This window comes from Anopheles ziemanni, chromosome 2 (genome assembly GCF_943734765.1).
Source record: "Anopheles ziemanni chromosome 2, idAnoZiCoDA_A2_x.2, whole genome shotgun sequence".
NCBI classification, from domain to species: domain Eukaryota; kingdom Metazoa; phylum Arthropoda; class Insecta; order Diptera; family Culicidae; genus Anopheles; species Anopheles ziemanni.
The window spans coordinates 93394678-93421809 of record NC_080705.1 but is presented as its reverse complement, the minus strand read 5'-3'; the positions used below and the strand labels follow the sequence as shown (position 1 = coordinate 93421809).

General features: G+C 52.2%; 1 protein-coding gene across 1 annotated transcript in view; it reads right to left on the bottom strand.

The window, feature by feature from the left end:
* The window catches only part of LOC131294788 (titin-like), a 150060-nt gene that overhangs the window by 67006 nt on the left and 55922 nt on the right, over window positions 1–27132 (bottom strand). Inside the window, exons 16-23 of the mRNA XM_058322832.1 lie at window positions 11966–13715; window positions 11660–11889; window positions 10221–11591; window positions 6778–9576; window positions 841–6687; window positions 525–759; window positions 284–455; window positions 28–214 (exon numbers count right to left, since the gene is read on the bottom strand). Of these exons, the coding sequence (XP_058178815.1) occupies window positions 28–214; window positions 284–455; window positions 525–759; window positions 841–6687; window positions 6778–9576; window positions 10221–11591; window positions 11660–11889; window positions 11966–13715 (12591 nt within the window). The remainder of the gene's footprint in view (window positions 1–27; window positions 215–283; window positions 456–524; window positions 760–840; window positions 6688–6777; window positions 9577–10220; window positions 11592–11659; window positions 11890–11965; window positions 13716–27132) is intronic.

Here is a 27132-nt window from a genome sequence, read left to right as displayed (position 1 = left end):
TGGGAGTTCTGCGTGTGCTATACTTACGTCTTGGCGAGTTCTTCAGGACACCGCGGTAGTCGTCCCGGCGTGGAGTGATCTTCAGCTCACAGCTAGCGACCGCCTCACCGACGGAGCTACGTGCAATGACCTCAATCTTTCCGGTGTCGTACTGGCGCGTCTTCGGGATGTCGAAGTGATACATGCCGTCGTAGGTAAGCTTGTAACGTTGGCCCTAAAATGAACGACAAACAATCAATTAACATCTCCTACTCATTGGGCGGTACTTGTGCCGTCAACGTACATTAACCACGGTGTGTCCGTTGATGAGCCACATGACGCGCGGCTTGGGATGGCCGGTGACACGGCAACAGAATCGTGCCCATTCACCTTCCTCCACCTCGATCGTTTCCGGACGGCTGACAAAGGCTGGTTCCTTCTTCGGTTTCTGCGTCTCGTCGATAACCTCCGGAATACTACAAACGAAAGCCAAATATAAACAAACCCGTTCTTGGCCAATTCGCTCCTAAATCATGTGCACTCACTTCAGATTCCACAAGGCTTCCATCTCGCGGATCTTCTGGATACTCTTCATGCCCTTTGGCAGCTGCGAATCGTAGACGATGCCGGGCTTTCCGGTCGTCTTGATGATGGCGCGCGTTTCGTCCATACCGTACAGATTCGTCGCACGGCACAGGTACTCGCCACTGTCCTCCGGATAGATCCAGCCGAAGTTCATCGCCACGTAGCCAAAGTCGTAGATCGGAGTGAAGCGGTTCTCTGTTGGAGGAAATCAAACGTTTTCATTGCATATTAACTATTGCTACGAGCAAATCGCCGGGGCGACCACTGGATACTTACTGTACGGCAACGGTTTGCCATTGTAGAACCACTCAACCTTCATGTCCGGATCACCGACCGGTGCTAGCTGGCACTCGAACTTGGTGGCCTGCATCTCAACCAGATTAGTCTGATCCTTGATCTGCACGACGAAGCGAGGAGGCTGCTTGCGATCCGGATCGAACAGATCGTCCTCGGTGAGGAAGATCTCCTCGGTGTACTTCTTGATCGTTGCCTCCATCTGCATGAGCGTCTCGGACTTCTGCATGCCCTTCGGGATCTGGTTCTGCAGCACGATCGAGGGCAGCTTCTTGCAAGTGACGTGCGCCTTGGTCACATCCTCGCCGTGCTCATTGAACGCACGGCAAGTGTAGTCACCGGCGTCTTCCGTGTAGACCGACAGGATGTCCAGCGACACGAAGCCCATATCGTAGATCGTACGGTACCGGTGTCCACTTGGCAGCGGTTTGCCATTGCGGAACCACTCGACGCGCAGTTTCGGATCCTCCTTCGGTTCCACGCGGCACTCGAAGCGAATCGTGTCACCCTCATCGATGGTAGCCGATTGGATTTGCGAGACAAACTTCGGCGGTCCGAAGGTGCGCTCTTCCTGCGTGGCCAGCGTCACCTTGCCACGCTCCAGCTCCTTCAGCTTCGAAGCCGTCATTCCCTCGGGCAGCTGCGAGTCGAGCACAATGCCTCCGCGAGACACCACCGTCACCTTCGCGGTCGTCGAAGCCGTGCCCCACTTGTTCGTGGCGCGGCACTCGTACACTCCGGAATCGCGCACGTACGCGTAGTCCATGTCGAGCGCGATGAAACCAAAGTCGTTCAGCATGTGCACACGGGAACCGGTGGCGAATGGCTTTCCGTTGTGGTACCAATCGATACGCAGCGACGAATCACCCACGGGCTCCACGCGGCAATCGAAGTGCACCGGGCCACCCTCGGCCACGTCCACGTTGTCCTTGATTTCGACGACGAACTTCGGTGGACGGCCTTCCTCCTCGTCGGCCAGCAGCTCCTCGCGCTTGTGCAGCTGTTCCTCCAGCTTCTGGATGCTCTCCGTGCCGGTGCGGAAGTTCGATGGCAGCTGCGGCTCCATGATGATGCCTTGGCGGCCGCGAACGGTCAGTTTGCACGAAACCGTCGCCTCGCCGTGCCGGTTGGTGGCCTTGCACGTGTACAGTCCGGAGTCACGCTGGTAGCAGCCCGCAATCTCCAGGATCACGAACCCAAAGTCGTTGATCGTCTTGATGCGCGAACCGGCCCATAGCGCCTTACCGTTGTGGTACCACTCGACGCGCATGCTCGGATCGTTGATCGGCGTCAGGCGGCACTCGAAGTGAGCGAGCGAGTTCTCCGTCAGCGTCATATCCGATGGCGTCGTGATGAACTCTGGCGGCTTGCCCGTATCGTCATCCGGGGAGCCGAGTCCTCCGTGCGGAATACCCAAGCCTTCCAGTTCAGCGATGCGCGAGATCGTACCCTCCATGCCCTTCGGCAGCTGAGACTCCAGAATGATGCTACGCTTGCCCTGCACCTTCATCGTGGAGGTCGTAACCGCCTCGCCGTACTCGTTCGTCGCACGGCACGAGTACTCGCCCGAATCCTCGGGGTACACGGGCGAAATCTCCAGGATGACAAATCCAAAGTCGCAGAACGTACGGAAGCGTGAGCCCGTCTTCAGCGGCTTGCCATTCCAGAACCATTCCACCTTCAGCTTCGGGTCGTCGGTCGGCGTGAGCTTCGCCTCGAAGTGAGCACTCTCGCCTTCGCGCAGCGAGTCGATGTTGGACAGGGGCGTCGTGAAGACTGGCGCACGTCCACCTTCAACGCGCTCGCGCTCGTCCCGAGTGCGCACCAGCGAGTCCTCGAGCGTCTGGATCTTCTCCAGTCCACCCTCCATACCGCGCGGGAGCTGCGAGTCGAGGATAAGGTTCGCCTTCGAGATACACTTCAGCGTGGCCTTGGTGCTGTCCGAGCCGTACTTGTTCGTTGCACGGCACTCGAACTCGCCCGAATTCTCCTCGTAGCAGTACAGAATGTCCAGAATGACGATGCCAAAGTCGTGGAACGTGCGGTAGCGATGTCCGTGGGGCAGCTTCTGGCCGTTCCAGTACCATTCGACCACCAGCTCCGGATCGTTGATGGGTGTCAGGCGCGCCTCGAAGTGAGCGCTCTGTCCCTCCACCAGCTTGGTGATGTCGGAAATCTTGGTGGTGAAGCGAGGTGCCTCACCGACCGGCGAACCGGCGGCCGTCTGTTTCACGCCAGCCTGGCTCTCCAGCTCGCGGATGCGTGCCAGCGAGTCCGGTTGCAGCGACTCCAGGTAGACACCTCCCTTACCGAAGCACTTCAATGTCGCGCGGGTCGAATCTTCACCGTATTTGTTCGACGCACGGCAAACATATTCGCCCGAGTCGTGGCTCTGCACGTACGCAATGTCCAGCAGCACGTAGCCAAAGTCCGACACCGGCTTGATGCGGTTCGAGTGACGTAGCGGTGCGCCATTGTGGAACCATTCCACCTTCAGGTCCGGGTCGTTCACTGGCACCAGCGTGCACTCGAAGTGTGCCGACTGTCCGTCCTTCAGGCCCTCCAGGTTCTGGATCTGGGTCGTGAAGCGCGGCTTCTGTCCAGCCGACTTGTCCACACACTCCAGCTGTACGCTGATCTCCGCCGTGCCCCATTTGTTCGTAGCGCGGCACGTGTAGCTACCCGAGTCCTCGATCTTGGTGCCGAGAATCTCCAGCACCACCATGCCGAACGCGTACACCGTACGCACACGGTGGCTGGCATCCAGCTGCTTGCCGTTGTAGAACCACTCGATGTTCATCGACTGATCGCCGGTCGGGATGAGCGTGGCATCGAAATGCGCAATCTCACCCTCGCCAATGTTGCTGATCGCGGTAAACTCCGAGGTGAAGCGTGGCGCCTGTCCAGCGTCCGACTCGACCGGCGTACCGTCCGGGCGGCGCAGAGAATCCTCCAGATCTTGAATCTTCTCCAGTCCTTCCGTACCCTTCGGATGCTGGGTACGCTCGATCAGGCTCTCCTTCGTGACGCAGTACACCGTGGATGAGGTGAATGCTTCGCCGGCCAGATTGTACGCCTTGCAGGTGTAGATACCCTGGTCACGCTCGTAGACCTCGGTCAGGTCGAGCGTCACGAAACCGAAATCGCTCGTCATCTTGAAGCGGGATCCATGCTCCAGCACCTTTCCGTTGAAGTACCATTCGATCTTCAGGTTCGGATCGTTCTTCGGCTCGACCTGTCCCTCCAGGTGCAGGGATTCCGCTTCGTTCAGCCGGAACTCCGACTGCAGCTGCACGGTCCACTGTGGTTTCGGGAAGGTTGCCTCCGGCTTGGAGTCCTCACGACGGTAACGGTTGGCAAGCGCCGCCTCCGTATCCTGAACGGCCTCCAGACCGGCCTTTCCTTGCGGGTGCTGGGTGTCCAGGTACATGGTGGTGGTGCTCGTACAACGCAGCGATCCCGATGTCGACGCCGATCCCTTGCTGTTCGTTGCCTTGCACGTGTAGATACCAGAGTCCTCGGCGTATGCGCCAGAAATATCGAGCGAAACAAATCCAAAGTCGTACGTCGTCTTGAAGCGGGCTCCGGTTGGGAGTGGCTTTCCGTTGACGAACCACTCGATCTGCATGGTCGGGTCCTTCGAGGGCTCAACGTTGCACTCGAAGTGCGCGTTCTCGCCCTCCTTGATCTCCACGTTGTTGAGGTGACTCACGAAGACCGGCGACTCGAACTGAGCCTCCGGAACGTCGCGAAGGTTTTCGCGCGGCGCTTCCAGATCGTGGATCTTCTGCACGGCCGACGGATGCATCGTGTCTCCGAGCAGCCAGTGGCTAGCGTCGATCTTCAGCGTAGCGGTCGATACAGCCTCGCCAAGGTTGTTTGTAGCCTTGCAAGTGTAGATCGCCGAATCGTCCGCACGCAGTCCATTGACGGACAGCGTCACCAGACCAAAGTCGAACGTACTGCGAATGCGAGCACCGGTCGTGATGGCGATACCATTCTTAAACCACTCGATACGCAAGTTCGGATCGGCGCGTGGCTCCACCTGGGCCTCCAGGTACACATGCTGGCCCTCCTGCAGCTTGTCGTGGCTCTCGAGGTGTGTGGTGAACACTGGCGCCTGCTGGGGCGTAGTGTCCACGAACATATCCGGCACGCGGTTCATTGCGGCCTCCTTCAGCTGGATCTTTTCCCATGCCTCCGGCAGCAGTGGTTCACCCGCGATCGATGCCTTCGATTTGATTTTCATCGTGGTCGACGACACGGCCTCACCGGCACGGTTGATCGCCTTGCACATGTAAACACCGGAGTCCTCCGCCACCGTCGAGTTGATGTCGAGCGTAACGAAACCGAAATCGTTCGTGGTGCGGAAGCGCGAGCCCATCTTCAGCTCGACACCGTTCACGTACCACTCGTACTTCATGCTCGCATCACCGACCGGTACGACACGCGCCTCGAAGTGCGCATGCTGTCCTTCCCACAGCTCCGATGGGCCCGTCAGCAGTTGCGTGAAGATTGGCTTCTCGAACGCAGCTTCCTGATCCTCCGGACGCTGCTGGTGCGGTTGCTCCAGCGCGATGATCTTCTTCATGCCCTCCGGATGCTGCGAATCCATCTGAATGCTGGCCTTCGTGCGCACACGCATCGACGCCGTCGTGACAGCCTCACCGAGCGGGTTAATTGCACGGCACATGTACACGCCCTCATCCTCCTCGCGCACATGCTGCAGGTCCATCGAGACGAAGCCAAAGTCGTGCTGCTTGCTGATGCGCGAGCTGTCCTCGAGTGGCTTCTCGTTGCGGTACCACTCGACCTTCAGGTTCGGATCGCCGACCGGAATCAACCGGCACTCGAAGTGCGCCGTCTGACCTTCGGCAACGAAGTCGATGTTCTGCAGTGGCTGCGTGAACACCGGTCGCTGCTTGGTGACCGCATCCTGCACCTCCGGCCGACGGAACGGACTCACGCCTTCCAGCTGCTTGATCTTGTCCAGTCCCTCCGGGTGCTGCGTCTCCGAGATGATGGCTCCCTTCGCCGTCACCTTCATCTGGATCGACGACTTGCACTGTCCCTTCGCGTTGATCGCCTTCACGGTGTATTCGCCCGCATCCTCAGCGACGACATGCTGGATGTCCAGCGCCACGTATCCAAAGTCGAACGTGATATGGAACCGTGACGCCGACTGGAGCGGCTTACCGTTGTGGTAGAACTCGATGCGCAGGTTCGGATCGTGGATCGGTTCAACCTGCGCCTCAAAGTGAGCGGTTTGTCCCTCGTGGATTTCGGTCGTTCCACGCAGCTCGGTTACGAACCGTGGAGCCGTCACTTCCGGCTCGTCAAGCTCCAACCGCGACGGGCGCACGTGTGCTTCCAGCTTCTGAATCTTCTCCAGTCCATCCGGATGTTGCGAATCGAAGATAATGTTCCGCTTGTTGGTGACACGAATGTTGCACGTGCTGACCGCCTCGCCGACCTGGTTCGTCGCCTTGCACATGTACGTACCACTGTCCTCACCGTACACGTACAGAATGTCCAGCGCGACGTAGCCAAAGTCGTGCGTCGTACGGAAGCGGTGTCCGGCACGGATCGCCTTGCCGTTGATGAACCATTCGATCTTCAGGTTCGGATCGTTGATCGGTTCCACGCGGCATTCCAGGTGAGCGTAGTCGCCTTCCTTCAGGTTCTCCAAACTGGTCAGAGGAGTGAGGAAGACTGGCTTCTGCTTCGCCGGTTCGACTTCGGGGGCGTGTGGTTTCTGGTAGCTCTCCAATTCCTTAATCTTTTGCAGTCGCTGTTCATCAAGCGTCTCCAAATATAAACCAGCATTTGCTAAACAGAGAGATTTGTGTGTGAGAGAGAGAAGTGTTATAAGTGACTTAGGCACATACACACGCAGTGTCGTTACCGTTCAAATCTTACCTGTGACTTTAACAGCGCATGTCGTAACAGCCTCCCCGATAGCATTCTTAGCCTTACACATGTAAGTTCCCGTGTCCTCAGCGTGCGCATAGAGGATGTCGAGAGCTACGAAACCAAAGTCGTACGTCGTCTTGAACCGGTGTCCCTGCTGGATCGGGCGTCCATTGCAGTACCACTCCACCTTCATGGTCGGATCGTTGACCGGCGTCAGCGTGGCCTCCAGATGCACCGGTAGGCCTTCGCCGACGCAGGCATTCTTCAGCGGGCGTCCGAACTGCGGCTTCTCAGCCACGTACATCTCGTCCTCGCCCTTGCGACCGAAGCGTGCGTCGCACTCGAGGTACTGGATCTTCTCCAGCGCTCCCTCGTGCTGCGTCTCGCGCACAATACCCGCCTTTGGCGTAACATTGAGCGAAATCGAGGACGATTCCGTGCCGAGATGGTTCGTCGCGCGGCACGTGTATTCGCCGGAGTCTTCGGCGTACACGGTCAGTACGTCCAGCGCCGCGAAACCAAAGTCGTACGTTGTACGGAACCGATGGCCAGTGGTCAGTGGTTGACCGTTGTGGAACCACTCTACCTTCAGGCTCGAATCCGGGTACGGTTCGATACGGCACTCGTAGTGAGCGCTCTGGCCCTCGACCAGGTTCGTCGGTCCGTGCAGCTTCGTGGTGAACTTCGGTGGCTGCGTAACGGCCACGTCCTCCTCCTCGCGACGATGGAAACGAATGGCGTCCTCCAGCTGGTGGATCTTCTCCAGTGCGCTTTCGTTTTGCGTTTCCAAATCCAGCGAAGCCTTCGACTGTACCATCAGCTTCGCCGACGTGACGGCCTGTCCGAGATCGTTCGTCGCACGGCACGTGTACGTGCCCGAGTCCTCGGGGTTCACGTACTTCATGTTGAGCGCAACGTAGCCGAAATCGTGCATTGTTGTCGTACGGTTGGACGCTTCGATCGGGACGCCATTACGGAGCCACTCGACGCGCATCTTCGGATCACCGACCGGCACCAGGCGGGCCTCGAAGTGGACCGCTTGGTTTTCGGCCACCTTGACATCCTTCACCGGGAGTGTAAACACCGGTGCCTGCGTAATCACCTCATCCACCTCCGTTTCACGCTGATAGCGCGAGTTGTCCTCCAGGTAGCGCAAGCTGGTCAGCGCATGTTCGTGCTGAGTCTCCGAGTAGATGCTCTTGCGCGTGTGCACCACACAGGTGGCCGACGTAACAGCCTCCCCGAGGGCGTTCACAGCACGACACGTGTAGCTGCCGGAGTCATCGGCCAGACAGCCCATAATGTCCAACGCCACAAAGCCAAAGTTGTTCGTTTCGGTAAAGCGAGAACCCGTCTTGACTGGGGCCTCGTTGTGGTACCACTCGACACGCAGTGTCGGATCAGACACCGGGATCAGTCGGCACTCGAAGTGAGCCCGCTGTCCCTCCTTGATCTCGATGTGCTTCAGCGAGGTGGTGAACGTGGGCGCCTGCGTCGTCATCTCGTCCAGATAATCCGAGCGCTGCTGCCTGGTCTTCTCCTCCAGGTACTGGATCTGCTCGAGTCCCATCTCGTTCTGGGTGTTGGTGAGGATCTGCTGCGATCCCCGGCACGTCAGCTGGACGGCGATTTCGTCCACGCCGACCAGATTAACCGCACGGCACATGTAGGTACCGGTATCTTCGGCAATCAGATCGACAATGTCCAGCGCCACGTAGCCAAAGTCGTGAATCGGACGGAACCGATGTCCCACGGTGATAGGCATTCCGTTCTTGTACCATTCCACCTTCAGGTTCGGATCGGTGACCGGTTCCAGTTTGCACTCAAAGTGCGCATGGCCTCCCTCTTGCGCGCGATCGATGTTCTTCGGCTTGGTCAGGAAACGCGGCTTCACGTTGACGATCTCATCGACGTACTCGGTCTTGCGGTAGCGGGCAATATCCTCCAGATACTGCAGCTTCTCCAACCCGGCCGGGTATTGCGTCTCCATGATGAGGTCCTTCTTGGCCATGATGCGCACCGAGCACGAGTTGACCGCCTCGCCGAGCGAGTTGCGGGCCTGGCACGTGTACACACCCGAGTCGGCCGCGTACACACCAAGCAGATCGAGAGCGACGTAATCAAACTCGTACGCCGGTCGGAAACGGTGGCCAATCTTTACCGGCATTCCGTTCACGAACCACTCGACGCGCATCGTCGGATCACCGACGGGCTGCAGGCGACATTCCAGGTGAATGTTCGTACCCTCGAACGTTTCGATATTGTGCAGCGAGCGGGCAAACTGTGGCGGCGACATGACGGTGATGTCCTCCAGCACGTCGCGGCGCATGCGCGACGCATCCTCCAGGTATTGCATCTGCTCGACGGACATCTCACTCTGCGCCTCGGTAATAACATCCGAACGCGTGATGACTCGCACGCACGCCGACGTGTGGGCCGATCCGAGCTGGTTCGTTGCCCGAACCGTGTACTCGCCCGAGTCCGCCGCAGTCGAGTGCAGAATATCCAGCGCCACGAAACCAAAGTCATAGTACGTCTTGAAGCGCGAACCGATCGTAATCGGGCGTCCATTGTGGTACCACTCGACGCGCATCGTCGGATCACCCAGCGGTTCCAGCTTGCACTCCAGGTGAATGTTACGTCCTTCACCAACCGGCTGCGGATCCGAAAGGGGCTGCGTGAAGATCGGTTTGGATTTGCACAGCTCCTCGATCTGGTAGTGGGGTTCCACAAACTGCTTGTCGACCTTCTGCTGCGAACGTTCGACCACATTGTGCATGCTGGTGGTATCAATGGCGGCACGAGCTGCAAAGGAGACAAAACATTAGTTAAAAAGGTCCATCCAGTAACCAACCAATACGTTTCTAGACGATCTACAAGTAAAACATATTAGACGCGACGATCGCGATGAGAGGTGTTTAAGTTTAGTTACAACACGTACTTTCACTTACACTATATAAGTGGCAAAGCGTATCGAACCAGAAGCTTGGACTCGTCATCGCGTCAGTCGCGTCTTTGGATTCTTCCCAATGGGCAGGTTGAACCATACCGTGTGTTTATTGTGAGCAATCCCCTGAAGCAATGGCTGACGGAACTACAAACTATTGGCCTCTAAGCAAAGGTTTTATCTATCCGTCGAAGACAACTCCTCTGATTCTAGCGTTAGTTTGTGAAGTCTTACGAGTTAATATAAAAGCAACATTGGCTGTCCATTAAAGAGATACTAGTACGTGGAGTGGTGCCACGAAGACTATTTTAATCAATCGATCAATTCTACACACATTTGAAAAAAAAATCCTTAACCTTACTGTTAGTTGTATGCTTCTAACTGAAATGTTTGTCTCAATCAGAACGTTTGGATTCTTTAAAAGTATCATGGAATGAATAGATAAAATGGTTAAGAGTAAGCAGATGAACATTCCATTGCGGTCACCGTTGTTGGTACTTACTCTCAACAACCATTGCCGCCTCGACCTGCGCCTGTCCGGAGCTATTCGCTGCGACCAGCGTGTAGGTGCCCGAGTCTTCGGCGCGCACGTCCAGAATGTCCAGCGCCACGTAGCCAAAGTCGTGATACGTTTGGATGCGATTGGCGCTCATCAGCGGGCGACCGTTGTGGTACCACTCGACACGCATCGTCAGATCCGACTGCGGCTCGAGGCGGGCCTCAAAGTGCGCCCGTTGGCCTTCCACAATGCGGTTGGTTCCCTTCAGCGGTCCGAGGAAACGGGGCTGCTGCTGGACGACCTGCTCAACCGATTCCTGCGTACGCGTGTACCGCGACGCGTCCTCCAGGTACTGGATCTTCTCCATGCCCATATGACTCGTCTGCGAGTCGACGATGATGTCCTGGCGCGTAACGACCGTCAGGCGAGCGGTCACGTGCGCTTCGCCGAGCGAATTGTACGCACGACACGTGTAGTTGCCCACATCGTGCACGGTGACCTGCTTGATCGTGAGCGCCACGTAACCGAAGTTGCAGAACGATGTGATGCGCGAGCTCGCCTCTACCGGATGGCCGTCCTTGAGCCACTCTACGCGCATCGTCGGATCACCGACCGGCTCCAGGCGGGCCTCGAAGTGCGCAAAGCCACCCTCGCGCACGTTCAGCTGGTCCGACACCGGGCTCTTGAACTCCGGCCGCTGCGTGCTCTCGGGCGTTTCCTCGTAGAACTTCTGGTTCTGGTACTTCTGGTACTGCTCCAGTTCCTCGATCTTCTGGATGTAGTTGCGCTGCTCGGAGATGCCCAGATCGCCCGTGACCGGTGCCTTGCTGACGACGGCGATCTTGGACGTGCTGATCGCCTCCCCGATGCGGTTAACCGCACGCACCGTGTAGGTGCCAGCGTCCTCCGCCCGCAGGTGCATGATGTTCAGCGACACGTAGCCAAAGTTGAAGATGGCCGTGATGCGCGAGCTGGCCGTGATCGGCCGTCCGTCCTTGTACCACTCGACGCGCATGGTCGGATCGCTGACCGGCGTAATTTGCGCCTCGAAGTGCGCATTGCGACCTTCCTCCAGGTCGCCCAGATCCTGCAGCGGCCGCGTGAACGCCGGCTTCTGGTTGATCACCTCTTCGATGCTCTCAGTGCGCACGTACTTCGAGTAATCCTCCAGGTGCTGGATCTGGTCCAGCGAGGACGGATGCTGCGGCTGCTGCTCGATCGGCGGTCTCGGCTGGACACTCAGCATCGCACGCGATTCGGCCACTCCGGTCGAGCTCGACAAACGGCACAGATACTCGCCGCTATCCTCCATCACGATCGTGAGCAGATCGAGCGCGACAAATCCAAACTGGTACGTGGTATTAGCACGGGAGCCTGAGAATACAAAAGCAACGTTTAACGGAACGTGTCTTCACGTGGAGTTCTGGGGGGTTTGCACTTACTCGCTTGAATGAGATTGCCATTGAGGAACCACTGAACGCGCATCGTTGGATCGGAGACGGGTTCGATGCGTGCCTCGAAGTGCACCTTTCCACCTTCGACCTGAGCAACGTCACTGAGCGGGACGATGAACTTCGGCGGTGGATAGATGCGGTCCTCCTCCTTCGGTGGCATGTGCGGAGCAGCCCGCTCGACATGACGTAGATAGATGATTTCCGGTTCCGGCATCGCCCTGGAAAAGGTAGCGTAAATGCGCGATTAAGTATGTCGATAGTCGGAGACCATCATCTTGATGGCGGTGTACTTACTCCGGCTGAATGACCTTGGTCGGGCGCGGTAGATTGAGACGCTTCTGCTCCGGCGCCGGTCCCTTCGGAGTTTCGACAAAGAGACGGGCCCGGGTGGCGGTGGTACCGGCGACGTTCTGCGCCGTGCACTGGTACCAGGCCGCATCCGACGCCTTCGCTCGCGGGATGTCGACAGTGGTGCAGCCGTTCTCGTCGTTGCAGATCTGCACGTCCGGGCCGGGCACGATCGGGATGCCGTCCTTCTGCCAGGTGATGCGCGGCAGCGGCGTCCCGATGGCGCGCGCAAACAGCCGCACCGGCTCGCCCTCCTTCACGTTCACGGTGGTGAAGCGCTCGACGAACTTCGGCGCGACGATCTGCTCGCGCTCGCACACGACCAGCTTGGCCTGGGCGGCCACCTCGCCGCTCTTGTTGCGCGCCACGCACGTCACGATGCCATGGTCGAAGCGGTTCGCGCTGGTAATCATCAGCGAGTGGTTGCCGGCCTCGTTCACCAGGATCTTGTGCGTCGCGTCGTCCGTCACCAGGTTGCCGTTGATGTACCAGGCCACCTCCGGGTACGGTCGGCCCGTCACGCGGCAATCGAAGCGCACCATCTTGCCCTCGGTCGTCTCCGCGTCTTGCAGCAGCGTCACGAACGACGGCGACAATGCCTTGGTCGCCTCCGACGAACTCTCGATGAACTGCTGCTGATACTGCTGCGTCTGCTGCTGCTGCTCGGTCACCAGCGAGGTCGCACGCTCAACCGCGACCTGCTGCTGCTGCTCGTGGGCCGGTTCGACGGCCAGCACGGCCGACGACACCTGGCAGCCCTGCACGTTCTCGGCCAGCAGCGTGTAGTGGCCGGAGTCGCGTGCGCTCACATTCCGGACGCGCAGCGTGGCCTGCTGGTTCGAGTAGCTCACCTCGTACTTGTCCGCCGACGGGATGATGCGCTGGCCGTCCTTGAACCAGGACAGGCGCGGACGCGGGTTGGCCGCAACGCGCGTACTGAACACCGCATCCGAGCCCTCGACCAGCTTCGAGTTGCGCGGCTTCTGGCCGATTTGCGGGGCCGACGCGGGCCCCAGGGCCCGGTCGATGGTCGTGATCAGCTGGGCGTCGGTTTCGCCCGCGTAGCGGCGCGTGATCGACTCGCGGAACGACGTCTCACGCAGCAACCGGTACTCGAACGTGTCCACCTTGAACTCCTCCTCCGTGTGCGAGTAGCCGTTGGTGTACTGCTGCTGCTTGACGCTGCTCTGCTGCTGGATCGTCTCCCGGCGAAGCTGCTGGAACTGCGGCGTCGGCATGCCCTCCGGTTGGATGAACACCGAGCAGATCGCCTCGCCGACGGCGTTGCGCGCCTTGCACGTGTACTCGCCCTCGTCGCCCGGCCCGATCTGGTTGATCAGCAGCGAGACGGCCCCGGTCGATGGGTTGTAGCTCAGCCGGTGCTTCGCGGAGTCGAGAAGGGGTGCGCCTTTTCGAGTCCACGAAACCTCCGGCCGCGGGTTGCCCTTCAGCTTGCCCTCGAACAGCGCGTTGCCGCCCTGGGCGAAGCGCGAGTTCTTGAAGATCTGCTCGAACACCGGCGGCGAGTAGTCGCCGGGTCCGGTCGGGGTCGGGGCCGCCACGCCGTAGCTTGGCTGCTGCTGTTGCTGCTGCTGTACGAACGGAACTCCTACCGGAGTCGGTGTCTGCACACCGGGCGTTATGGACGCGAGCGGTGTGGTGCTCTGCTGTATGAATCCACCATGCTGCTGTTGCACTGTAGGTGAAACGAACAAAAACAAAAAACTCAAGTCAGATAACATTCAAGCAGTAATCTTCAAGCTGAAAACACGAGAACTAAACCCATCCAGATACCAACTACAAGAACTATCAACAAAAAAACAAAGAAAAACAAAGATGTTAACACTACATTGGAAAACCAAATTTAATCCGAAACTACCTATCGTAATGTTCACAAGTCAGGTTTATTTATCAGATGGAACAGAACACCTGTACGAGCCAACAAACGAAGCCAACAGTGGTCAACCCTCAACAGTTCAAGTTCATGTACACCTTGGCACACCTTGGGAAGTGAAAGTGGAATACTAAGAGGGCCACTGTCTCTTCGAAGAAGAAGAAGAAGCCTGGCTCTAGTTTATGGGTCAAGGTCATGTTTATCTGCATCATTCTCTTGGTGGTAACAACACGGTTGTAACATTTTACTTTGCCTCCAATTTGAAGTATTATTGTTTGAGCAGCATCCAACCCGCTTCTGCCTCAAAATACGCTCGTGATAGTCGTCGTATGGGTTAATACTTGAGTTCAGCCGCCCGACGGTCGTAGGATCTTGCACAGATCGTCGTGCGTATGATGTAATTTTAGTCGCTCGAGAACGGGCCGCTTACGGGAAGCGATTACGCAACGGAACGACGTTAGGTTAAACCTATTTTTAACGCACAGTGACCCCTTCGTAGCGGAAGAAACGTGTCTCGGGTGATGAACAGATTGCGCCACGGAAGACTATGGCGTTCGGTACGTGGTTTCCGATGGGGGGAAAAACAGGGGAATGTCCTATTCTTGAAAATGTGCCATTTGCTACATAGGCGAAAACACGGTGGACTACAGATGTGATCCGTTGTATCGTCTATCAGTATTGTGTTTTCAAACACTTACACATACGAAAAGACAAGACAAACTACTAGATAAGACAATACAAAATGTAACACAAGATTAAAGAAGCGCCCAGGACTAATGTTTGTAAGGCTATGGAATGTTGTCTATTCTCACTCTTCACTTGCTAAGATCGAGCAAAGAATACTTCCTTTTACCTCTAGAAATTTTGTAGAATTTCAAATATATTCCCAGGTTTATTTTAGCTGTTGTATCTCTTAAGATCTGATGGAGTTCAACTAGATGTTTCTTTACTTTAAAATCTACTCTTTGCGAGCAGGCAAACTTTTGTACAGATTTGTGTCACTTCAAACGTTGTTTGTACATTGCACTTTACTTTCTTCCGAGGGCAAAACAAATTGTTCACACAGCGTTTGCACACTTTGTTCGCTTGCCGGAGGTAAATACTATTTGTATTCACCTTTGGACGATTGTTGATAATAAGATATCAGGGTTGAACGTTCTCCGTTCTGTGTCACAACCGTGTCACAAGTTTAGTGGACGCTTCTGGCAGTTCCTTCACTTCATGTCTTCCGGAAACAAACTAGTGGCAGCACGCAGAATTCTCCGAGTCGAACCACTGCTAACGACCGATTAGTCCCGACGCTCCGGTCTGGCGGACGTTCGAGCCTCGCATCTCTCGGGGTTCTACAAACAGACCAACCTTCCGGCGTCTCCCTTCTAGCGTCGGTCGGCCAGATTGGGGAGATATGGTTTGTTCAGGTGCAGCCAGTGTTCACGGAAAAGGGGGGAAGAGGTAAACAGTTATGGAATCGGAGGGAGGGGGATGCAGTGCAGCGTAAAATCAGTGATCGTCGGGACTTAGCCTGGACGAGGGAAAAATAAATAAGCAAACTGCCGTAATGCATCAGCAAATTCCGCACCGAACTGCGGATAAGGTGTGATGCCTTCGCCTTCACCGTTCTCTAGCGTTCTCCGGTGGAGTGAATTTATTTTCTAGTAGTTTTTTTCCCTTTCCGGTGGGTGAACATGTCTGTTTTTTTCTGTTTCTTCAAACCATCGGACGGCTATCAAGGGCTTGGGCGCACTCGTGCGTCACATTTGACGCGTGCCGTCACGAAATATGGTCGTCACTAAATGGAGTGGGACCTTCGAGAAGCGGAGCAACGCGAGAGACAAGTTCTAGTTATAGCAAGTGCTGAACCTCCACCAGAGCTCGGTTTAATAAATGCAAAATGCATTCGCCTAATAAACGAAACACATCGACGGGTACGAAAAAGGGCTCCAGGCTCGTCTGACGAGTCGACAGAAATGGTACTGAGCGACAACTGATTCCAAGAGGTTTGAACTGATGCGCTCCGGGTAAAAGGGTGTTGAGGGAATTTGTCCGCTTATGTTGCAAAAGGTTAGAAATGGTGCTCGTTTTAGTGTTACCAGTGTTTCCCTTCAGGCGAGCAAGGTCTGACATCTTGTCAAAACGGAAATAAATGTCAGGCGGTAGAAAACACAACCTCTCTCTAACCCATGGAATGTGTTTCATCAAAAGAATTAATCTTTCAATGTACATATAAGAGTTTAGTTATTCAAAATAAACTATTCAATTATTCATGCAATGCACCTGTACATAATCACATCGATTTAATCTTTAATCGATTACTTACACTCGACAGCAAACATCAACAACCTTTCGCTATTTTTCCTTATGTAATTAGCAAACCATTGGCGATCGTAATGCAACCATCGCTCACAAAGGAATGGGTGCAACGATCTGCTCTGGGTAGGAAAAAAGAGTTTCATTTTCATTTTATCCCTCCAATGCCCCCCCTCCCCGCCCCTCTCATTTTCCAATGGATTGAAGCCGGGGGGCACATTAGCGCTCATCGAAGCATAGGCTAGTGGCCACCGGGATTTGACGGATGCTTCCTATCGGATGAGGTTTTCATTACCGACTCCCTTTTTCTTTCGTCTCTTCTTCTTCTCCACCGCAATGGCCTTTCTCGCTTTGTGCAATGAAATGTTGCGACTTAAGCGATCGTTCCGGTTCCGAGCCGAGTGTGTGCGTGGAACTGATCCTCCGTCGATTGCGTAGGTCACCACCACACAAGTGACCACAAGAAGGAGGGTGCGGAAAATAAAACAAAGAGGGGTAGGGAAAACCACCACCTTTCACCAAGCGGTGCAATATGTGAAATGGCATACAGTTTTTGTTTTGTTTTGCTTTGCTCAGCTTTGACCACGACGAGCACCGGGAACCGTTAGAGGTCTGCATTAATTTTCCACTTCCATGGATGGCTTCCTTCGCAAAAGCGGGGGCTCTCTCACGCGGTGGTCTTAGTTTTGGTTTTACCTCTGCATCCATTGATTGGTTTGCATGGCTGATAACGGCTTGGGGTAGCGCATGAGAGATCCACACCTTTTATTTTTTAGGGAAGTTGTTCGACATTTTATGCATTTTCCTGTTTTTACTAAAACTAAAATTCAACCGAAATACATTTTCTTTGCTTTAGATGATTTCATTAGATTCTTTTTGGGACTTTAGGGATCGGAAAACGGTGCAAGTATGGAAATATGTGTAGGCAATTCTATTTTGAAGTCCTCCAAACGAAAACCATTGCAGTCAAATCAAATACATTTAATTTTCATTGATTTTTGTTTTACACATTGTATAATATACCATACTAGCGAAAAGTAAGTTGATAAAAGATGAAATGAGAAAAGAGTTGAAAAGAGTTGATAAAAGATGAAATAGCTCCTTTCAATTCTGATGTGGAATGTGATCGAACGATTGCAGCACAACCATAATATAGATTGACATCTGAAGTGATGTGACAAGTGTAGAGACATTGCAACATGATGCCTCTGGCCGGATAGTTCTCCCGACGCGAATCGTTTTTGGAGCCCCATTTGAGGAACCTCTTTAGTCTCAATCAGTGAGGGAGATTCAACACGATCGTGAACTCTGCTGGTGGCGACACACACTCCAGCCACCGGACGGGTAACAATTAATGTCGGGCAGCAAAACAAAACGACCACTAATCAACACCCGCCCGCTCGTGAGACATGGCCGGCGCGACATGTTTCACTGTTCAGTTCCAAATATGGCGAACCCGTCGCTGAAGGCAACCGCGTCCGGTCTCTCGTCCTCAAGCTCGGGACGGAAATTGGAGCCGCCAGTAGCCGACAGAGCGATGCCACGGATGGGCAAATGCACAGCACTCCGCTCCCCCAGTCCCGCTATGGTGTGGTGTCCGCCCCGGTGAAGGTTCTCCCCTCGGTCTGGTTTGCCCGGTCCAGATACGGCCCGGCACCGTCTTGACCTAGAACTGGAAACTGGCCAGCCCTTCGATGGTGCTCTCGCGCGCACATTACTGCGTAACGCTGGTCCTCAATGTTGTCCGTCTTTTATTGACGACGCGTGAAAGCGGAGCAAAGTTATCATCAACGCAATGGCATCCAATTTCATAGTTGCCTCGGAGTCAAATGGTATGCATGTATGCGCTTGTCATTGGATGACAGATTTGCTTGACAAACGACATTTGGTTACACGAAATGCAAGGATTATCTTCTACGTGCTTGTACGTCATTGCTTCACATTGAAAAGCCAAAATGTTATGTTTTGTTTTTGAGTTGAAAGAAAACATGCTGAAACAGATGAAACATCACCGAGTTTCCAAAACCAAGGTGGGCGTTCAGGAATTCACTGCAACCCTTGGCACATTGGGACGGGTTTTGGAACGTTTCCCGCAAGGTTCAGAACGCCCACTCGCACATTCCCAGTTGTGAAATTGTCACCTCCCCGGAATGGGCGGGATTGAGCGGACGAAAACACGGCCTTCCCTTCCGAACCGAGTGACACACGGAAATGAGGTCTATCTGGCAAAGTTTTCCTTTCCCCCTTTCTGGTGGTGTGATTTCTAGCACTTTCCAACCGGTCTGGTGTGACGCGGTGTGCGGCTTGTGGAAAGCAACGGCGTTTGCGTTTTCTTAAAATAAGCAATTTTTAACACTCGATCTCTTTGAGTTTTTCCCCACCCCCCGTGAGCTGTATCTCTTTTTGAGTTTTCAGCGGACCCTTGGGGGGACAGTGCTCGAAGATACGGTGAGAAGAGTTTTCTTTTTAAATTTACCATTCATTTTAATCCTCCCATCCCCGCGGGCCAACCGTCCTCCTTCGTTCGGTGTCCCCTTCTACGCCCACGCACACAAGCGAAGCTTTGAAGGAAAAATAAAACGGCCCAGAATGGTTGAATGGACCAGAAGAAGGAGCGCCGTTGCTGGGGATGCCTCTGGTGTCTCCCATTTCCGCTTGTGGGACACATAAACACACACACACGGGCGGTTTGGCACACACAGATGTGCGAGAACGCACGGAAGCAAGCCAGGGGGAGGGAAGAAAATGAAACGAGACGAGGTAGGAGAGGAGGAAAAACAACGATACGACATTCCTGATCCTGCGCGTATTTAACACGCCGTCCCAAACTGATGGCGATGAGTACGCGCGCGTGAGCGTTGAGTGAGAATTTTTCGTGACACTAAAAATAACGTTTTTCACCGAGCATATTTTTAGCACATTCGCAGCCGTGCAGCGCATTCGAACACATACGGCTGGCCGCTAGAGGCCGGTGGACTAGAAGAAGCTGGCATTTCGGAAGTCCCAAAAGGTTTGCCTGGACGGAGGCGATTTGGAAATTCTTTGCTCCTCAAATTCTGAGCTGGTTTCCAGAGGACCAAAGGTTGGTTCCCTATATCTGCCAAAATTTCCTTCAAGTGGCGTACACGTTGTCAGGGATGTAACTTGAACCTCTTGAACGCGGGTTTTGGCAGTCCTTTGGAGCGAAGATTTATCACAGCACACTTCGACGCCGATAGCTGGAGCACTTTTCCTCCCTTAGTAGGCAGGGAAAGGCGGCTGTCTTCGCGAAAAATCCCCCGCTTGGGCGACCGCCCGCTCCGAGTTATATAACATTCTTTGCGAGCAAAAGGCAACGGCCACCGACCCTTCCCACGCAAGGCTGCCGTCGTTTCGGCCGCAACTAACCTCGCTGCTGGGTCACTTGGCGGCTAACGGAGTGCTGCTCCGAGCGGCTAATCCTTTGCTGGGAGCTGCTGAACTGCTGCTGCTGCTGCGTAAACTCCTGCCGCTGCATGAACTGCTGCTGCTGCTGGTGCTGCTGCTGCATGGTTGTCGACGACGACTGTTGCATCACCGACGACGACTGCTGGTGCATCTGCTGCTGGTGTTGCTGCACCAGCTGCTGCTGCTGCTGCTGCTGCTGAAGCGGCAGCTGCTGAAACGGCGGCTGATTTGGATTCGGTCGTTGCATCCTTAATCCAGAATTAAGGCTCAGGCGCACACACACACACACTCGTGATCACGGTACGAGTCGATATTTGTTTGCGTATTTGGGTATTTCTTACACACACAAAAATGAAACAAACTTAACAGAACTCGAAACTCCAAAACTAGGCAAAACTTAAACAACTAGATCCTCTTCGATTTTATTCAGGCGCTTCTTCTCTTCCCCCCGTTTTTTCTTCTTTTCAACGGGGTGTTGGGACCACGGAAACACACCACTGCTTATTTTGCTTTTCGTGTAAGGGGAAGAGAGTGTAGTAAAATCGGAGGTCACTTGAATTGCTTCAACTAATTCACCACTAACTACTTTTCCTCCTCCGCTTTTATTTTTCGATTGAAGACGTGCTCTTGCTGGTCAGACTCAAGTTATAAGTCCGCTGAATTTCCACTGACTTAAACTGTGGGGAAAATGGGATAAAACAAATTCGACACACAATTAAATATTAACGATCACATTGGTGCACCACCATGGACTCGATTGCAATTGACGCCAATAAGAGCCACGTTTTCCACGAAAAAAATACCACACGTTATTGAACCACACACTGCATCCACTAAATTCCCAAAACGTAAAACGTTGGGAAATAATCTTTTACAGAATTTTTTTGGGACAAAATACTTTTTCTCTTATTGGCTCACAATTGCACACTTTTTTAAAACGAAATTTTTTTGAAAAATATTTTTCACAAAACAGTTGCGCAAAGTATTGCAAATATTTGCAAACTGCGACATGTCACAATCCAACACCAGTCACGTTCGATCCACAAGGAAAAGCCTAACACTTCGGTTCGGTCGTCGATGGTGAAAATTTTCTAACACCCGTTTCGAAAGGGGACTTAGAAAAATTTTCCCATCTCACTTTGGTGTTCACGGAACGCGGCGCACGCTCAAACACCCAAACCGAGGGCCCCGGAGGGGGAGAGCGGGTGGGGGGCCGCGGGCGGCCGGTAGAGGACGTACGTTTTTCTTTCCTGCACACTTTTCCACACCAGAAGAGCAGAACAGTTGTTGGAAGAAGGAAAAAGCTCAAGTCATCCCCGAGACGAATAACTTAAGACGTCGGTCGTTTTTGAAGAGCGAGCGAAGAGTGAAGCTCGAGCTGCGAAAATCGTCGCCACAACCGGGTCCAACCGAATCGATCGGGTTGTATCGGTTTTCCTCGCGCGTGTGTGTGTGTGTGTGTGAGAAGTGGTCGCGCATGTCCCTAACGTCCCGAGGACGATCGTTTGCGCCGGCGCAACACACCCTTTTCCCTCTCAGCCGTGGGAAAACCTATGCCAAAAATAATGACACTTTTCACCAACTTTTCCGACCGGTGTGGGACGTATTACCAACACACCTACACACACAAACACAAGCACTGGTACAAGAAGTCCATCTTCTGGTGGAGAACGTATGGAAAAACTCCCATGGAATTCACCTCAGCTGTCTCTTCACTTCGTGCGAGTGAATTTTCCACGTCCCGATTTCCCGCACTGAGTCCTCGTTCTATACACTGTCCTCTCTCCGACCATTCTACGCGGAGACACACACGCACCCAAAACACTTTTGTTTTTCCTCTCCTGCCCGTTCCGGGAAAACTTGCCTCCGAAAACTTTCCGTCCTGCGCCACCGCCGTTCGCCGCCATCCATCGAGAAGGGAGCAGGGGAAAATATTGGTGAGGGGGATGGTGGGGGTTGTGGGAAACAAAGGGAGGCGAAAAACGAAAAATAAAATAAAATAAATAGACGAAACGCGGTTCTACGCCAGCTCAGCGCGCTCGGACGTCGGGCAGAGAAATGAAGTAGGCGCCCGTTCTGACGCTGCTCCGAAGTGCGCATGCGTGAGTTTGTGGGAGAGGGGGGGGGGGGGGGGGTATTTGGGAGCGGAGGAGGGAGGGCCAGCAGGAGAGCAACGCGTTGTGCTTAGCAGCCCCTCGAGAGCGAAGAAATCGCGTACGATTCGCCATAATCTCTCGCGGAGCCGGATGGAACCTCAAAGAGAGCGCTTTTCCTACGAGACACGGAGAAGATTTCCCACTTCCTTCCGCAAATACTCTCTCACTCTGCTCCCGGCGGGGGGGGGGGGGTTTTCACTTTCCCGGAGAGATGGCTTCTTTTTCCCGTGCCCTTCCTCTTCCCAAGAGTTGTTTCCCTCCGACTCTGGATTTGAATTATTCATCGGAGCAGCAGCAGCGCTTCACGCACGAAGAATCGTGCATGCGTGTGCAGCAGTATTGGGAAATCGAAGCCGAACCGATCACGATCATCGCCTTCCCTTAGCGCATGGCACAGCCCTTGTGTTGTGATGGGGTTATTTTTTGCCCATTGCGTTTCCTCTGAACCATGTCCGGTCGCGTTTGTCCAGCGAGAGTTTATCATTCCATACTAACACACACACACTCGTCGAGGGGGAAAAAGAAAACACCCCATTCGACACGGTTAATTGATCGCAAAAATAGAATAGTGTGCAATTCCATGGGGGTGATAAATTTGCTTCCTAATGACCGGTATTTGCTTGTCATAGATCAACCGGTTCGGGAAGACTTCGAATGGAAAGAGAAGAAAAATCGTACAGTGCATACCTTTTCACGAGAAAAAAAGTGCTAAAATAACTACAATATGAATAATAATTTATAAGTTGAGGAAGGACCGTTAAAACTGACTTGATTTTCAAAAATGAAATAAAAATGTAAAAGAACGATGAGAAGAGAATGTGAATGATAATAAAATGAAGAGAACTGATCGGATGAAAACTCTGAAATCATCAGAAATTTGTTTAGCTTGGTTGGTAAAATGCATTGCACAAATGTTTAGCATCTTTTTATAAATAAACGTGAACGTCTTACAAAAAAAGCAAAAGAAGTTACGAAGACCAAAAAGGTAAAAGAAAAACCCAAATGAAATCTCCATCATACCGCCCCAGAAAAGACAGGTAATACTGGTGTGCACAAAATTAGATGGAAAATGTGTTTCACCATCATGAAAAATGGGTCCAGGGGAGGGGATTTTATCCTGCAGCGACAGGACAGGAAGGGAAGGGGGGGTCTGCAAAAAGGTGTTCGCACTGTTTGTGTTTGTTCTTAGTTTTTACCCTCTTCTGCTTCTGCTCCAACATCGTGCGGGCGGCTATTTCTGCCGAGAAAGATTTTCTCCGATGAAAAAGGATGTGTAAAACCGAAAAACACCCTCGACTCCAAACGCCGACGGTGTTCTTTCGTCTCGAACGAAGGCCGAGCCGGCGCACATTCGCCGGAACAGGTGAGAATCATCCTTTTTCGAGTGCATTCCTGCGCGATGACTTCAGTGGTTTCACGATTTTTCCACCACCCTCTCATAAGTCTCATCTCGCATGCACCACTCTTTCACTCTCTCTGAGGACGCCTTTTCTCGACGGATGAATCATGAAGCCACGGTTGGGTAGCATTTTTGAAGAGGTGAAAATATGTTGATGACACTCTGGTGAGGAAAGCACTCGCCTCGCGCTCGCACGAAGGAACGCGATCGCGGATCGGGGTGTTGTCAAAACATGGTGTCACAGGGTGTCATGAATTACACCCCCGGTCCGTTTTCCCGGCGGTGGTGGAGGAACACTTCTTAGTCAGTCGTCCAAAATCGACCACCCCGTGTTCCCGTGAACCGCGCGTCACGCGACGTCCCACTAGCATGGGATGGGGGGGGGGGACATATTTTTAGCCAATTATTTGTCATACAAACTGACACCGATCATGGCCGACGGTCGCTCGCGGCGCTGTGTTAGTGCTTGGCAAGAGCGTTTTAACTCGAGTTAATCAGCCGATGACGCCCAGAGACTCCGTGGCGATGACTCCTTCGCCCGAAAATAGTGAAACAACCTGCAGCTGAATGGCGAAGCACCGAATTGGATCGGTTTTTGGCTGATTCAGGCGAGCGTGGGAAGCAGCGTTGTAGCTTGCAGCGTTGTTTTGCATCCTTCCTCGTCTCACAAACCTTGGATGATGAAAATGCACCATGAAAATAGCACCCCATCATCTATTCATGTTGAATTATAATTCCTCCGGTGAGAATGGTGTTTCAGCTTCATTTAAGCGCCCGCTTCTTGCTCGCCGAAGGATTAATTCTTCATTTTAATTTGGCACAGGAACGACTGCGCCACCGAAATGTCATGGAGAGGTCTTTCGAAGACGAAAGATCCTTAGAGAGCCAGATTTTTTTTGTTTCTTTATTGTTTTATATTTGGCCTTTATAACAAAGTAACAAGAATACATCGTAGTCGTTTCGCAACCGTTCAGTTTTAAATTGAAAATTGAAAAATCAGTAGAACAAGAAGAAAATTGTAAAACTAAAAGGAAAATAGGTATTACATAGGTTGGATAAACGGGGCCCTCCAGACATTTCCATTGCTCTAAGTGTTTCTATGCTTATGGCCAAAATTAGACTTATTTTTTACATCACCTAGCAATGCTTTATACATATTTTCAGGCTATAACCTCCATATCAACTTCGTCACATATCTTATAGTAAATATTAATTAAAACTATCTAAAATAAATAAATAAATTCATCAATATAATGTGATAGGTAACTTACATTTCCTTTCGAAAAATTTGATTATTTTATGAAATCAGATATTAGATCTTCATTATCTGAAAATAATTACTCTGAATTAAGCAATCTGAACAAGTTAATAAAATTCCTTTCCGTCTGTTTCGTTTTCATCCATAATGAAACAGACCTATTGAAAACTAATCATTTTATTATTTTTTTGCGATAAATGTCATGTTTATCTTTTTTTAAGTAAATGCAAATGTAGATTACTGTTCACAGATGTTTTTTATGTGTGCTAAATCACAATAGGGTGTTTTAAATCGCTCTCAAATTATCAAATCATTTTATCAATTTTGACAGCGATGACGAAAACAGTTTAAAAGGGTAGGTAAGGTAAGTGCAGACTTTTGCTGATGGACCGTGAATTGAGAGCATTTTAAGTCAAACGGTCATTATTAGATGAGAAAGAAGATTCATGAAAACATATTCTGGCAAGGTTTAGGTGAAAATTAATAATGGTTAAGCAATATCAAAATACATCTGTACTAACTATGATCAAAGTATGTATACCACTGAGAGAATAAATAAAATCGGTAGTTACTTTTGAGATCTGGGGTTTTCATCACGGGGCCCCCTTAAGCTCGGGTTCCCCCGCGGCCGCTCAGTCCGCTCATAGGTAGATCCGCCTCTGCTTATATTTCTCGACTAATATTCAACCAATAGATCGTTCCTGGTATAAATGAATATTATTTCAAACTAATTGAAAATTAGTTGAGCTACGGGTAAACTCGAGGTTTGAGATCGGAAGTAGTTGAAATGAAATAATGATCAACAAATGAACCAAAAAGATTTTCACATTTGCTTACATTGAAAAAAAATTGTACATCGTTTGTCTTGCGGCGTAACTCAAAAAAGGCAACTCCGGAACGGGAGGGTTCTTTCTCAGACCGTAGCAGTTTTTCTCAGTTCTTCTGAGTAGCGCCCCATTTTGACAGTGAAATACGAGGGTACTGAGCTCGATGTTCGGATAAATGATCGAATAAACAACACCATCGCGCGTTCCAGAAGCGTGCTGTCATGCGGCACGTACATAAGACCACGACGCCTCGGTCTGAGATGCGCTAATCCGGATCACCGGCTTGCTCAAGGTCCTCCGCCTCCTCCGAATCCGGTGGGTGGACGTTTCGGCATGTTCTTCTGCTGTTTGCTGTTCTCTTTTGCCTCTTTGGCACCGTTCGGTCGAAGGTCGAAACGAATTTCGCAATATCTGTTATTCAATACCGGTTGTTCTTATAACTCCTACGTCCTTCGACAATGCGGTACAACAGATCGGTTGCACAAAGGAAAACCGACCAAAAATAGCTGCAGTTTGGAAAATTATGGAACATCGTGGAATTCACGATTCGCACAAGTTTCGCAAAATGTAATGAGGATCTTTACCAACGGATATGCGATTCGCGTCCCGCCAGAGATCGTTGATGATTTCATCCGTCGGTTTTTCCGATTCGCACGCGTGTGGGTTCGCTGTGGCCGACTGGGTCTGCGTGCGTGGCATATTTGTGGTGAAATGGTTCCCGACCCGAGCCGCGCACCCTCGGAGGTGATCTGGCGCAGAAGGGGCTGTTGTTTCGTGTTTACGATCGTTTAAGGCGCTGCACGCACACGCGCACACATCCCCGCACGGGGTCCCTCGGAAAAGTCCAACAGTGGGAAATGTTTGCACTTCTTCGGAGATCCTGCTCGAGCGTTTTTTTTGTTGAGGCGCATTTCATCCATATGCATATTAACACCTCGCCTTCCCTTTCGGCGGCACTTTGCTTAAAAGCACCCATCATTTCAGCACGTCACACATCCATTTGATGGCTATTTTATAGGCTACTGATCGCAAGGGCGAGAAGCAACACAGTAAAAACCCCACTAGCGAACGGGGCGTGAGGGAAAGGAATCGTGAAACCTACGAGTGCGCGAAAACGGACCCTCATCGGATGATGGCAAACAGTTGCACATTACATCTGGCGCAAAGACGGATGCGTTTTCATCACCTCGCGGTGAGTACCCGGGCTGGAAAAGTATCATTTGACTGGCGCATGCCGTCGGTGCATTGATCATCGGAATGCTTCCGACGCGGGCATCTGGGACGAGAAATGTCGTGTTTTCGTTTGAATGATGACTGTCCGTTGTAGATCATCATCGTGAAAAGAAGGAAATAGATGTTGACTTGTTTGTTTCGCAGACATTTATGCACACTGAAACATGTTTGAACGATGAAAAAAAAAGCAGTGATCGATTGTCCATTCATGAAGCAGAGTAATTTCACGATGAACTACTTTAACCCTTTCACGACCAAGGAAAATATTTTTCTCATCTACAAAACTCGTTACTGTTTGTGCAAATATTATCAAAACGATACTTTTGAAACGAAACATCAACGAAAACATTATGCCAAAGGCGGTAAATGTCTTTCTGAACGAATAAACAGAAAAGAACTATAAAGAATTAATTGCTCCAAAACCAAACCATTCGTACGTTCAACCAACAACAAAAACTTTTGGTATTTGGCAAGTTGATGAATTCATTATTTTTTTATAGCAATGGCTAAGATCTTTTTTTTAGAATTTTTATTATGTAATTTATAGTGGAAAGCAAACAAAACAAATTCCGATATCATAACTATACTGGTCATTTATTGACTTTTATGGTTC